The sequence below is a fragment of the Vipera berus genome (assembly GCF_964194415.1).
Source record: "Vipera berus genome assembly, chromosome: 3".
In the NCBI taxonomy this organism is placed as follows: Eukaryota; Metazoa; Chordata; class Lepidosauria; order Squamata; family Viperidae; genus Vipera; species Vipera berus.
The window spans coordinates 130,999,344-131,014,349 of NC_138204.1; the positions used below are offsets into that span (position 1 = coordinate 130,999,344).

Genomic DNA, 15,006 nt, shown 5'->3' on the forward strand with positions numbered 1-15,006 from the left:
ATGGACCAGGACAATTGCATCAAGAGGTGAAAATAATAAGGTTTGGTGCTATTGGGAGATTTTTTAATTCTTCAAAGGTGAAGATTGGAGGTCCACCTCAATATGATACAGTAATACTAGAAAGCTTTGATGATCCGGAGGCAAAGAAGCGTAAAATGACATGGCAAAGGAAGAAAGCAAGAATAAGATTGAAGAAATATGAACATTTTTAAGAGGCCTGAAATAGATAATATTAAAATAGACAGGATGGTACTGGGATTACAAGAATGATTTGATGAGTAGATAAAAATATTGATTACCCAACAAAAATAATAATAAAAATAAAAAATAAAATACAAATGTATGAATATTAACATTGAAATATTGTTTTTTAAAATGATATGGGTTAAGATGTATATATGCTAAGAATGATAGAATGTAGTTAGTATATTTGGATGCAGAGATATGAAGGATGTATTGAATGTTAAAATGGAACAAATTTTGGTTAATGTTTAATATGTGGAAACTATAAATGAGAAACAAGAATATTTTATTGTCCTCCTCCTTTTTCTTTTTTTCCCGCCTTTCTTTTTTTCTTTTTTCTTTCTTTTTTACCCTTTTTCTTTTTTTCTCCTTGCAATTTGTATCTTAATGACTACTATTTTAAATATTGTAAAATTGATATGGAAATGAGATAAATGAGAACTGGATTACATTATTAAGTATTGAAGAGAATTGTATAAAGGAAGAAGAGGTTATTTAGTAATATGAAATCGAAATATACCAAAAAAAAATAGAAAGGTTAAGATTACTTTTATTAAGAGTGACGATAACAGAATTTTACAAAGTGTAATTGTGCAGTACCCCCCCTCCCCAAACCCAGATGAATTAAGGAGGCATTTGTTTGGGCCACTTCTGCATACTTTCTGCTTGTTCTGGACTTTTCTCTTTATCACTTTGGCAACAGATCTGGCCTATCTTATAATAGTCATTTTTCTTGCTCTCTACAATTACTCTCCAAATGCCAGTCCAATTACCTCATTTCTAGATGAGGTCCTTATTTGGATATTAGTGATACTTCAACTAATATTCTTGGACAACTATTCCAGCAGTTTTATGTAGATTTTACAACAGACCCCATTAGGAGACTGTACATTCATGCCATGGAAATCATCAGTATTACCCCAGAAGCATTTCTCATAATTGTCTAAGTAGGAACAAGACCAATGCAGGTTTTCCTAACTGTCTCTGACATGAAAAGTCTTGTGGGCAGGAGCACCTGTACTCATCTCATTTATTTCCTGGAATTGATCATCCATAGGATGGCAATTTAAAATGCTGTTCTTAGAAATCCAAGTAGAATGGGACCACTTCATATTTTGTGCCATGCATGATATTCTCAACTGAGAAGGCATTTATACAGATATACAATTTATAAATCCCTTCATATATCTGCAAATCAGCTTGATAGGCACAGTGTAGAGTTACTTTTTACCAAAGGTAAACAAACAGATTTAACCAAATAACTGATTGTGCCAAAAATAACCAAAAGGAGAAGAGAGGACTACAAAGCTTTATTGTAGTTGCATTTTATTTCTTATGGGATTTTATTTCTTAAAAGCTGTCTATTTTCAGGTCAACATTCTGAACCAAATTTCAGAAAGCAGAGTGACAATCTATCTGTCTCTCCAGCCCACTGTTGATTCTGACAGCTGTTCCCCTCACCCCTTCATGGATCCCAGAGCTTCTTCCCTTCTCTTCTGGAGTTGCACTTTCAGTCTTTTGACTTGTTCGCTCAAGCAAATCCAAATTCTATACATTCAGCTGTCAACAAGAGCACCTATATACCAAGTAACAACTTGTTGCCTTGTTTGAAAAAATCCTCACAAGTGTAAAAAGCTGGCTTTAAGCTGACTGACATTTCAAAAATCAATAATTTAAGTGGAAAGAAATCCTTTGCCACTGTTTTGATTTTTCCCAGATGAACAAATATGTTTTTTTATTCTCTTCACCCATCGGTTTCATTAGGTTTTACACAGCAGGTCTGATCTAGCATAAGTTGAAGTAGAAATGCATATTTTATTAGAGTCTGCTGTTTATTGGCTAACACACTTTAAGCCACATCTGAGCATACAGCAGGCAAACAGCAGCATCCTACATTTTTACACATTATTTGGCTCTTTCATTCTACCTAGAATGTATCCATTGCAAAGTCAATCCTAAAACTGGCAAAAGGAAATAATAAAGTAGTTCCATGGATCTGTTTAAATATAAGTATTGCATAGGTACCGGTATATTTAAAGTTATTATAGAAACTTTCTATATAGGTATTATAGCAACTTGCTACTGAGAAAAAAAAACTTGTGGAATGTGGGATTCAATAAACTGAGTTCTGGGTCCCTGTACACCACTTTCTCTCTCTCTTTTTCTTTATTGTACAAATACATTCTAAACCTAAGCAATGACAATTCAAGGCTAAAAGGCCACATGGATGTAGCAGAACCAGCTTAATTTTGAAGCTGGACCTGTGATGTTTTTTAACATGCTTTTCTTCATAGAATAACTTAAGATCAGTTGCAGAATCCTAGAAATGTGCCAATAAACCTTGTTTCCCCTACTTCCAAATGGTGATCATGGCTTAGCAGAAATTGTTTCAAATCAAACTCACGCCCTCTCTTACACAATTCACCATTTTCTAACACAACTTTATACTTTCTTAATGTCCACAAAGCACATAGGTTAGCATTGCTGCTGCTAGGAATACAAACGCGAATACACTTTGCATACTACTGAGTAATACATATTCAGTAAGCAGTATTTTAATATCTCTGCTCCCAAAGGAGAACTAGAAATAAAGCTTTTCAGGACCCTATATTAAAAAATGGCAGCATTTGTTCCTCAGGGACAGACAAGAGCAAGCATTTTCATTTAAAATCCAAACATTTTCCATATTTTTCATGCCACAAAATCTGTAGAATCCATAGGCTATTTTAAACGGTGAGATAATTTCAACTGTATCATCAAAATCACGTTCAGTTTAATACTCACTGTTGTTTTCTGCATATATTCTTATCACAGGCATTGGTTCAAAGAGCACTTTAGGTTTAGATTCAATGAGCTTCATGTTCCTTTTGTCCCATCCAGCTCCTTCTAGGTAGAGGCCATATACATAGACTCCTTCAGAAGGAGGAGTTGATATGTCATCATTCATCCACTTTGTGACCTCACTGCACAGAACTACACTGTCAAGTGCCCATCCCTTGTTTGCTCTTGTTATTTCCTGTTTCAAAGCAATGGAACAGTTAGAAGTTAAACCAGAATCTCTACTAACAAAGAACCAATGTGGTTTCAGAATAAAGAAGCCAAAACTTGGAAAATACAATGGAGTCACATATTTTCTTTTTTCTCCTGAGTTTTTCTAATTACGGTATATACCAATTTCTGTAGTATGTATACAAGTGAGAACTAAGCAGGGTTTTGTTTTGTTTTGTTTTTTAGTTTTGGTCCCTTCAAGTCAGTGATGGCTCCTGGCAGCTGCTGGGTCAAGACCCTGAAGTTTTCTTGGCAAGATTTTGGAAGTGGTTTGTCTTTCTTTCTTGCTTCTTAGAGCGATTGACTGGTCCAAAGTCACCTAAGTCTCCCAGTTTCTAGCCTTGTGCCTTAACCACCACACTAAACTGGCTCTCTAACGTAACTTCCATTGGTAAGTATTTCAAGTGAGTACTCCCCTAAGTGATACTTATGTCATATTTCTTATTTCTCTTTCTTTATAGGTCCTGACTCAACTCATTGCATTTTGTCACTCAACTCATTACATTTTGTACTTCTTTCATATTTCTTATTTGTCTTTCTATATAGACCCTGACTCCACTCGTTGTTGTTGTTAGTTGCAAAGTCGTTTCCAACCCATCATGGCCCCATGGAGTTCCTCCAGGTCTTCCTGTCCTCTACCATCTTCTGGAGTCCATTTAAGCTCATGCCTACTGCTTCAGTGACTCCATCCAGCCATTCTCTGCCATCCTCTTCTTCCATTGCCCTCAATCTTTCCCACCGTTAGGCTCTTCTCCAGTGAGTCCTTCCTTTTCATTAGCTGGCCAAAGTATTTGAGTTTCAACTTCAGGATCTAGCCCTCTAAAGAGCAGTCAGGGTTGATCTCCTCTAGGACTGACTGGTTTGATCACCTTGCAGTCCAAGGGACTCACAGGAGTTTTCTCCAGCACCAGAGTTCAAAGGCTTCAATTCTTTGGCACTCAGCCTTTCTTATGGACCAACTTTCACAGCCATACATTGCAACTGGGAAAACCATGGGCTTGACTATACACACTTTGTTGGCAGGGTGATGTCTCTGCTTTTTAGTATGGTGTCTAGATTTGTCATAGCTTTCCTCCCCAGGAGCAAGCGTCTTTTTAATTTTTGGCTACAGTCCCCATCTGCGGTGATCTTGGAGCCCAGGAAAATAAAATCTGTCACTCCCTCCATTTCTTCCCCATCTATTTGCCAGGAATTGAGAGGGTCGGATGCCATGATCTTGGTTTTCTTAATGTTGAGTTTCAAGGCCACTTTTGCACTCTCCTTCTTCACCTGCACCAAGAGGCTCTTTAGTTCCTCTTCACTTTCTACCATTAGAGTGGTATCATCTGCATATCTTAGGTTGTTGATATTTCTCCCAGCAATCTCAATTCCAACTTTTGATTCATCTAGGCCTTCCTTTCTCATGATGTGCTCTGCATATAAGCTAAATAGGCAGGGCGACAGTATACAGCCTTGCCGGACTCCTTTCCCAATTTTGAACCAATCAGTGGTTCCGTGTCCAGTTCTCACTGTTGCTTCTTGACCCACATATAGGTTTCTCAAGAGACAAATAAGATGGTCTGGTACTCCCATCTCTTTAAGAACTTGCCACAGTTTGTTGTGATCCACACAATCAAAGGCTTCAGCATAGTCAATGAAGCAGAAATAGATGTTTTACTGGAATTCCCTAGCTTTCTCCATGATCCAGCGTATGTTGGCAATTTGATCTCTAGTTCCTCTGCCTCTTCGAAATCCTGCCTGTACTTCTGGTAGTTCTCAATCCACATACTGCTGGAGTCTAGCTTGTAGGATTTTAAGCATAACTTTACTAGCATGTGGAATGAGTGCAATGGTGCAATAGTTTGAACATTCTTTGGCATTGTCTTTCTTTGGAATTGGTATGCAAACTGACCTTTTCCAGTCCTGTAGCCACTGTTGAGTTTTCCAAATTTGCTGGGAAATTGAGTGTAGCACTTTTACTGCATCGTCTTTTAAGATTTTGAATATCTCAGCTGGAATACTGTCACCTCCACTAGATTTGTTGTTGCTCAGATTTCCTAAGGCCCATTTCACTTCACATGCTAGGATGTATGGCTCGGGGGTCAGTGACCACCCAATCGTGGTTATCTGGGACATTAAGCTCGTTCTTGTATAGTTCTTCTGTGTAGTTTTGCCATCTCTTCTTAATCTCTTCTGCCTCTGTTAGGTCCCTGCCATTTTGGTCCTTTATCATGCCCATCTTTGCATGAAACATTCCCTTCATATCTCCAATTTTCTTGAAGAGATCTCTTGTCCTCCCTATTCTATTGTTTTCTTTTATTTCTTTGCACTGTTCATTTAAGAAGGCATTCTTATCTCTTCTAGCTATTCTCTGGAATTCTGCATTCAATTGGGTGTATTTTTCTCTTTCTCCCTTGCCTTTCACTTCCCTCCTTTCCTCAGCTATTTGCAAAGCTTCCTTAGACAGCCATTTTGCTTTCTTGCATTTCTTTTTCTTTGGGATGGTTTTAGTTGCTACCTCTTGTATAATGTTGCAAACCTCCACCCATAATTCTTCAGGCACTCTATCAGAGCTAATTCCTTAAACCTATTTGTCACCTCTACTGTGTATTCATCAGGTATATGATTTAGTTCATATCTAAGTGGCCTAGTGCTTTTCCCTACTTACTTCAATTTAAAACCTAAATTTTGCAATGAGAAGCTCATGATCTGAGCAGTCCACTCATTACATTTTGTCAAACCATCTGATCAGAGTTTTTATTGCTCAGGAAACCAGCTGTAAAGTACATTGAAGCCTAGTTCAGAAAGCCAATATATGCTAGTATCAGAAAGGTGGGACTAATTTAGAAAGATATTTTATAAAGGGGTCAAAAACTAATTCAAATTCAGAAGCCAGAACTTTCTCTGAAAAACGACCAGTTAGAACAGGTTTTAAAGTTTCGATTTCTAGAACATTTCCTTGTAATACCTCCAACTTTCACTCTCCTTGTAAGGGGAGGCCACCTGTCAGCCAGTTAATGTCTATATCCTATTGTCAGAAAATTCCCTTTCCCCTTCCTAGAAATCAAAAAGCAGCAGGTTTTCCGGTTATTATCTTAATCTACCACAGAAGCAGCAGAGAAACCATGCAAAGGAGACATAAAGAAAGATTTAAAATTTGGACAATATTTTTAGCAGTGGAGTCCTCCTCTCTGTTCCATAGGAGTTAGGCAGGAGCCATGCACACAAAGACACACAGTTGTACAGAACAGTTGATTGGCTGCTGGGAAGCACAGAATACCAAATTAGGGAAGCTCTCCTTCCCTAGCATGATAGGAGTCATGGGCAGCTGCCCGGAGTCAGCTGGCTGCTGTGTTCCACTGTGAACTATATGGACAGCCGTTGAGAGCCATGACAGCAGGTTGCTCAAGTACAACAGGCAGTTTTATATATTTGATTTAAAAATGTCTCCTTGTTGAAATCACAGGTAAGAATACAGTTTGAAATTTAAGATTTAGAATATTTGCCTGACAACAGATCTTTGTTCTTGGATCTCCAAAGACTATCTTTTCCTGCCATAATTTACTATTGACTTAAGGTCTTTCAAGCCTAGTACAATATTGCAGGCTAGAGGAAGAAGACTGGAATGCCCTATGCAACATTACAATCATGAAAATGAAAAAAAAATAGTTAAAGGAAAGTGAGGTCTAATTATACCAGCCCTAGTTTCTTCAAGAAGGCAAAGACAACTCCATTCACTTTCCTGAAAATAGATGGTATCTCCACATGTATTCATTTCAGATAAAAATCAAAACAAGTGGATAGAATTGTATAGCAATCAGATATTTAACCTGTCTCATTGCAGTTAAGAAGCCCTGGGGATTGAAGAATCCTGTCATCCAAAAGCAATTTGGTCGTTTCTCAAAAATCCAAGAATGAAATTGCCGGTTTCTTTCAAGAAATTCAGTAAACCAAAAACCAAGGGTACTGGAAGCCCAAGATGCCTAGAAACAGAGATAAATGTGGTATAAGAAACTAGGCTGTACAATGCTTCAAAACCTGGGTGTTGAAGAAGTAAAAGTATCTGAGTTGTGTACTGCATATTCATATGATGGAATATTCCATGTTAAGGATAAGATGTCAGAGAAGAGCAGGGCTTTTTTTGTCATAGAAAGCTCAGAATGGAGTTCCGGCACTTTTTTTGGATGGAACCTTGTAGAGTAGGCAAGGTGGGTTGTATGACATGTGTGAGTTCCGGCACCTTTTTCTTTTACAAAAAAAAACACTGGAAAAGAGTAATCAGAATCCTCCTCCTTGTATGAGGGAATATTCAGTCATGTTAGCTTCTAGTCCAAGGGTCTTCAAATCTGGCCCTTTTATGACTTGTGGACCTGAAGTCCACAAGTCATAAAAGGGCCAAGTTTGAAGACCCCTGCTCTAGTCCTTTCTCACCCAAATCTGCAACAGTACACGGCAAATAGAACAAGCTACTCCTATAAAACATTACTGTTGGATGCAGATGATTATGCTGCTCATGAAGTAAATGCATTTTTTTAAAAAAATCCCAGTAGACTCTGCAGTACTAAATTGCTAAGACAGAAATGGCATGTAGAAAATACATGAGACATCACTCCTATATGGCAGGGGTGTCAAACTGTCAGCCCACGGGCCAGATGCGTCATCCGGAAGCCACGCCCACCCCATTGCAAGCAATGGCAAAACCGTCCCGATACATTGTGTGATGTCACGTGACATCGCGAGTTTGACATGTCTGCTATATGGCCTAGAAACTTCCCACTGGAATGGGATGTAATGCAAACAGAACTTTCAAGTAAATATATGAGAACAAGCCTTCAATTACAAGGAATCAATTAATTAGCAGTAACTATGTAGGTGTGTTTAGGTGCTTTGAACATGACATAATTGGATTAGGGCTGTTAATTCAGAAGAATGATGCTCTAACATTTTCCTTCTAATGAAACAGCAATACCAACCTTTCTCCAGCGCTCTGGGATCCGTGCATCATACATACAATCCAGAGCATCCCTGAGATTCTCATTCATGATTATGGTTCCATCAATGGCGAGTTTAAGATCTGTCAAAGTGTTTCGCACCAGAGCAATAATCCTTTGCATTCTGTCAATTTCCTGTCGCAGAAAGATGTTCATTGGCTGAAATGGTCCCATTTGCTGAAGCCTTTCTTTTACCTGAGATAGGAATATTTAAAGATAATGAAATACAGAATATTTAAATACAATGCCAGTTAGCATGCTGACTGCCATGTCCACTAGGCATTAGCTACTGACCTCTCTAAAATTCTCTGTGGAGGAAATGAAATGGCAGGAAAGAATTTTTCAAGGAGGCACAGAGCATGAAATCTTTGAACACCAAGATCATGTACAAGAAGATTATCTAAAAAAAATATATCTCTAAATCAGTTATTTCATAGGTGATAAAAGTATTTGAAAATAAATGCAAGTATAAAAATGGTATTACAGTATATTTAGGGGGTTATTGTATCCATGCTTCTTTATGGAAAAACTAAAAAATATAGAAAGCTTTGAAATGTGAAGATTGCATAAATCTCATTATAAATATAACTATCAAGTCAAACCAAAGAAATGATCGTGTCCAGGCAGTCTCCAAGAATTAAACACAACTGAATGGGAAAAAAAATATTGCATGTGCAGTAGATCACGTTAATCAGAAAGGCTGACCAAAGTGCTCGTTTTGTTATTAATTTGAAACAATTTTTGTTTTACTTTATTTTGTTTTATTCACTGTGTAAAAATGTAGACAAGATCAGTTTAATCTTTTAGCAATACCTATTTTTTATAAGCAAATATCTTTCAGTTGGCCTTTTTTGGTTGATTTCATTATTTGGATATCAGTGCATTTTATCATTCATGTCTGCCAATTGGAACAAAGAAATATAATGGGGTGTTTCTCTCCATTTTGAAACTGGCCTACTTTTCCATAAAGCACCATACGCCTCTTTGTTATTTTGCTTTACCAGTTCATTGCTTAATGCCTAGGTTACAAGCAGGGCTTTTTTTCTCATAGAACGCTCAGAATGGAGTTCCGGCACCTTTTTTGGATGGAACCTTGTAGGGTAGGCAAGGCGGGTTGTATGACATGTGTGAGTTCCGGCACCTTTTTCTTTTACAAAAAAAGCACTGGTTACAAGTATATTGAAAACATTTTTTTAAAAAAAGTGGGATTAATAAAAAGGATTTTTTCCATTTAGACAAAGTGAAAACAATTCTGATGCAGCAGATGCTTCCTATCTCAAGATTTTATGAACTTACTTCAAAAGGCACATAATCTGCAGGTAATTTCTCCAGCATATCATCAGCTAGCCTGGCCACCACAGCTTCTCGGGTTTCACCACTTCCACTAGAGCTATCTTTGGGCTGAATGCTGAGGATGGTGTCTAGCACATCTTTTGCCAGTTTGCTCTGGTATGTAATATCAGCATTGGGATGCAGCCCAAAGACTTCTGGAGTATCATAAGCAGGCAAGCCCTGTACAAGCCAACGTAAAGCAGAGATGACAAGAGTTACCTTGTAGTAAGCTGAGCGGTCAATACATTTTACAAATAAATACAGTAGAATAATATAGAGACTCGTCTAACGTACTGGTGGAAATGAGTATTAAAAAGGCAGAGTGGCAATAGCAATCCTATTTTTTTTAAAAAAACATATTAGCATCAGAGAGCACAGCAATCAAACTGATAGGAATAAAAATCCCTATTTTAATACCTTATTGATTGAAGGTTTAACATTGAAACACTCTGAAAAGATAACCCCACACTGGAATCTAAAAGAATATTTTTAATAATAATAATTATACACACACACACACACATATACTGTGTAAGCATGTGTGCATATAGTTTACATACATATATATAAGCTGTTGGTTTGATCTCCAGGCTTGGTAATTAGGTTGCAAATGTTTCATCCCCGTTCAAGGGGACATCTTCAGTGCGGTTTGAATTGTGTTCGGTTTGTTGAAATGTTGCTTTTGGTATTTCACTTGAAGTATATACCAAGTCCAGTGCAACAACTGTGAAAAGAACTGTGTGGGCCAAACAGGAAAAAAAGCTTTCTACCAGGCTGCACAAGCACTCCCTGGCTATCAAAAGACATGACCCATTGTCCCTCATGTCAGTCTACAAGGACTCGGAAGGACACAAGTTTGATCTAACTGGGACCACAGTTATAACCCAAGCAAAGTCAAGGAGAGAAAGATAATTCCTCGAGGCCTAGTTCTCCACCAACCAATCAGTAAACAGAAACATTGACACTGACCCCGCCTAACAACCACTGAGAGCAAGAAAGCTGCTTCAACTGAAATTCCAGAAGCAACATTCCAAACAAACCAAACACAATTCAAACCGCACTGAAGATGTCACCCCGAATGGGGAGATATGTATATATGTATATATGTGTGTGTATGTATATGTATATGTGTATGTATGTATGTATGTATGTATGTGTGTGTGTATATATATATATATATATATATATATATATATATATATATATATATATATATATGTGTGTGTGTGTGTGTGTGTGTGTGTGTGTGTGTGTGTGTGTGTGTACATACACATATGTGTATATATACACATACATACACATACATGCACACACAGGGCTTTTTTTGTCATAGAACGCCCAGAACGGAGTTCCAGCACCTTTTTTGGATGGAACCCTTGTAGGGTAGGCAAGGTGGGTTGTATGACGTGTGTGAGTTCCAGCACCTTTTTTTACAAAAAAAGCACTGTGTATGTATGTATATATGTATATGTATATGTGTCTGTGTGTGTATATATATGTGTGTGTGTGCACACACCAGCATATACACACATCACACATGTATGTATGTGTGTGTGTATAGTACAGTGTATGTACACGCAGAGAGAGAAAGAGAGATCTATATCTATATAAAGATATATATAGTTTATACATATACATATATAATAAATGTTTATAAATGTGCCCATATATGTATCTTTCAAAAGATATCAACAAATAGTAAGATTTCAGAGAATTTTTCATTTATACAATATGTTTCGGGAAATTGTTACCCAAGGGGAAAGAATAATTCTCTAACTTAACACTCATACAGTGCTTTGAAATACAGATAATAGTTCAGTTCAACTGTAACCTTGATACTATATCTTTTATTTATTTATATATTATATTTTTAAGCAGCTCATCAGCATGGTAACAGCATCATTCTCCCACCCCATTTATATCGTTATGACTGAAGTATTGAAAGGAAATTCATTGTCACTGACATCAAGACAAAGGCGATTTTTAAATCAAGAATTTCCAGATGTTCACAAATGTCTTAATCACAAGTCTCTCTGAGGCCGTGAGGCAGCAATTCAATCTACCTACCTGGGAAATTATTAATTTCTCAGTTCCTTCCATATTTTGGTATTAATTTCTTTACATTAAAGTATCCTCCGTACATATATTCAGAGTTCTTGTCTGCAAATTCTATACAAGGAGTCTGATTAAGGAGGAAGTATACTAGACTCTGAGCACTGACCTTGTGAATGAAGAAAGCTTTTAATTTATTAACTTAAAAACTTAAGTTTTCCTTTTATTTGCTAATGATAACAAACCTGTATGTAGTGCAGGTACTGATCCACCGCAGTACACTTGGGTATATTGTATCCTTTGAAAAACGAAAAGTCTTGGCTGAACATGTTTTCATTGAACCACACTTTAGCAAATGTGTTAAGGAGCCTTTTGTCATAGTCATCTGTAACCCTTCCACCATACTGAATTTCTCCAATCATATAACGAACAGTGTTCCAGGACACCCCCTGAAAAATATATATGGTATGTTCATGCAACCATATACTAAAATAAGTGTATCTATATATCAATCAATCAATCAGAATAGAACTGGAAGGGACCTTGGAGGTCTTTTAGTCTTCTAGTTCATGGGCATATGAAAGATCTGAAAATTCCTATGCATGTATTATCTTATTCTGAACTAGACTGAGTCAAAAAATAGTTTCATTATTAAATTGTAATCCTCCCCCAATTTACTTTGCTATCTCTCTCTTGTTTTTAGCTATCTTCTTTCTCTTCCAACAGTATATCATAGCCATCCAATATATATTACCTCTGGTATCAGGACAATACATTCTCACCTCTAAATCTAATCTAGTGAATTTAATGGCTGTTTAACATAAAAGGTTAATTGAATATATTACACTGAGTGAAGATTGGTTGACAACATTGTAAATTATTTCAAGTTTCATATATGCTGCTAGAGAGTTATTTCCAGCCAATTAGTGCCAATTAACCTTTTTGATGTCCATGTCATCCAAATGGTTCTGAACAAACTGTACTGTGGCATTGAAATCAGCTTGGTTGAATTCATAAGGAATATTCCATCCTAGAGGTCCAAATTTCCTTCTCTCCTGAACAGTGGAATGGAGGAAGGCCACAGCATACAACATTGGCTTCCATTGTACCATGTTGCTGATGTCCAAAAGATCTTGATTCACACCTGTAACAAAGTCATTGACCATTATAAACAAACTTTCCTATAAAGCCCTTTATGAAAAGCTTTCTTATTTTATTTTGGCTTTCTGGAACTGCATTTTTCCTCTGCAATTCCCATTTAATCATAACTTCTGTATGATGGTTGCTTAGAGAAAAATAATACTATATTTCCCACATATATGTTGTACTTGAAAAGAATAGCCATACATAACTATCAAAGCAAATTCTCTAAACCAGGGGTGTTAAACTCGTAACGTCACGTGACGTGTTGCGAGGTATCATGACTTTTTTCCATTGCCAATGGGTTAGGCGTGGTTTTGGCATGATGCATCTGGCCCGCGGGCTGGCAGTTTGATACCCCTGCTCTAAACCAATCACAAATCTTGAAGTAATGGAGCTGCTGTGGTGCAGTGGTTAGAATGAAGTATTGCAGGCTAATTCTGCTGACTGCCAGCAATCGATCTTGACTGGCTCCAGGTTGACTCAGCCTTCCATCCTTCTGAGGTTGGTAAAATGAAGACCCAGATTGTTGGGGGCAATATGCTGACTCTGTAAATCACTTAGAGAGGGCTGTAAAGCACTGAGAAGTGGTATATAAGTCTAAGTGCTATTGCTATTGCTAATATACATGAATGAAAATACTCAGTAAAACATTTTAATAATCTGCTGGTGTTCATTTTCAATATTTAGTCAGACATACCCTAATTGATAATTTACTTTTTTTTGCTTTTTTTTATTAAAGAGTTTTACAAAAACAAAATTTTACAATATATCCCCAAATCCCTCCCACCCCGAACCCGCCCCCTTCCCCCCCCCACTTCCCAGAGCTAAATACAGGATTATAGTTACAATAATCATATTCTAAATAAAAATTATGCATAATATACAATTAACCAAATTCATAATGTGCTTTAACTCCCCTTTAACATAACTACAAACAAAGTACCAATAACAATATCCCACTAAAATCTACTCATAAGCTAAATGGAACTTTTTAGTCCCATATTTGTTCTGAATATAATTTATCCATCTCCTCCAAACTGAAATATATCTTTCCTGTGAATGATCTTTCAAATAAGCAGAAATCTTAGACATTTCTGCAAGATTCGAAACTTTAAACACCCATTCTTCTATAGTGGGCAAACTATCCTTCTTCCAATATTGTCCCACCAGTAACCATGCTGCTGTTATCATATTCAACATCAAATTAGTTTCTTTAACATCACAATCTACAACAATACCCAATAAAAATAATTGCGGAGAAAACTTTATCTTTCTCTTAAAAATCTTTTGAATGTTCCACCAAATTTTGATCCAAAAAGCTTTTATGTTTCTATAAGTCCACCACATGTGAAAATAGGTAGCTTCTGAACTAACACATCTCCAACATTTAGACTGTAAATTAGGATACATGTTGGACAACTTCTTGGGATCCAGATGCCATCTATAAAACATTTTATAAAAATTTTCTCTTAAGTTTTGAGCCTGAGTAAATTTAACATTTCTGACCCAAATTATCTCCCAGGTGTCCAACAAGATTGGTTCCTGAATATTTTGTGCCCACTTTATCATACAGTCTTTAACCAATTCCGTTTCCGAATCCAATTCAATTAAAGCATTATATATCCTCTTTATATGTGCACAATTTAAATCTCTAATTTGTTTTACTAAATTTTGATCTGTAATTGTGATCAATTACAGTGCTTGCTTGTGATCAATTACAGACCTAATTGATAATTTACTGACTAGCAAATGATTATAACATCCAGCTATTTATAGGCATGCCTATAGCCATTTATCTTATATTTAATATATGTTTCAAGTAGAAAATCCAGTACAAACTGACTGATCAAAATACTCCAAGCACTCTTTAAGATCATTCAAGGTATGTGATTTTGTCTTGCTGAAAACAGAATAAAATATCCAATTCTATGGGGAAAATTTATGAAATATCTGTAAGACAGCTGAGGCTAAGTGACTCACCTCCATACGTTCGCTTCAGGCCAGCTTTAAGTCCCTGGGGAGGTTCATTGGTGAATTTTATAGACATCTGTAGAAGGGTGATAGGAAAGTGTTTGTGGACCTCTGTAGTCATCCACAAGCGAAAGGCCTCATGAACTATGTCTGTTTCCACAACAGTGTCCATCAGCTCATCCATAAAGTCAAGACCCAAGTGGCAGTTCTGCAAGAGGGCCCATCCACCCTAAGAGAAGAAGATTTT

General features: G+C 36.9%; 1 protein-coding gene across 1 annotated transcript in view; it reads right to left on the bottom strand.

Moving 5' to 3' along the window:
- Positions 1-15,006, bottom strand: part of DNAH5 (dynein axonemal heavy chain 5) — a gene marked incomplete at its 5' end in the record, with an annotated part of 158,139 nt that overhangs the window by 3,799 nt on the left and 139,334 nt on the right. Inside the window, 7 exons of the mRNA XM_081325578.1 lie at positions 3,028-3,259; positions 7,101-7,253; positions 8,244-8,456; positions 9,558-9,773; positions 11,891-12,094; positions 12,584-12,789; positions 14,769-14,988. Of these exons, the coding sequence (XP_081181704.1) occupies positions 3,028-3,259; positions 7,101-7,253; positions 8,244-8,456; positions 9,558-9,773; positions 11,891-12,094; positions 12,584-12,789; positions 14,769-14,988 (1,444 nt within the window). The remainder of the gene's footprint in view (positions 1-3,027; positions 3,260-7,100; positions 7,254-8,243; positions 8,457-9,557; positions 9,774-11,890; positions 12,095-12,583; positions 12,790-14,768; positions 14,989-15,006) is intronic.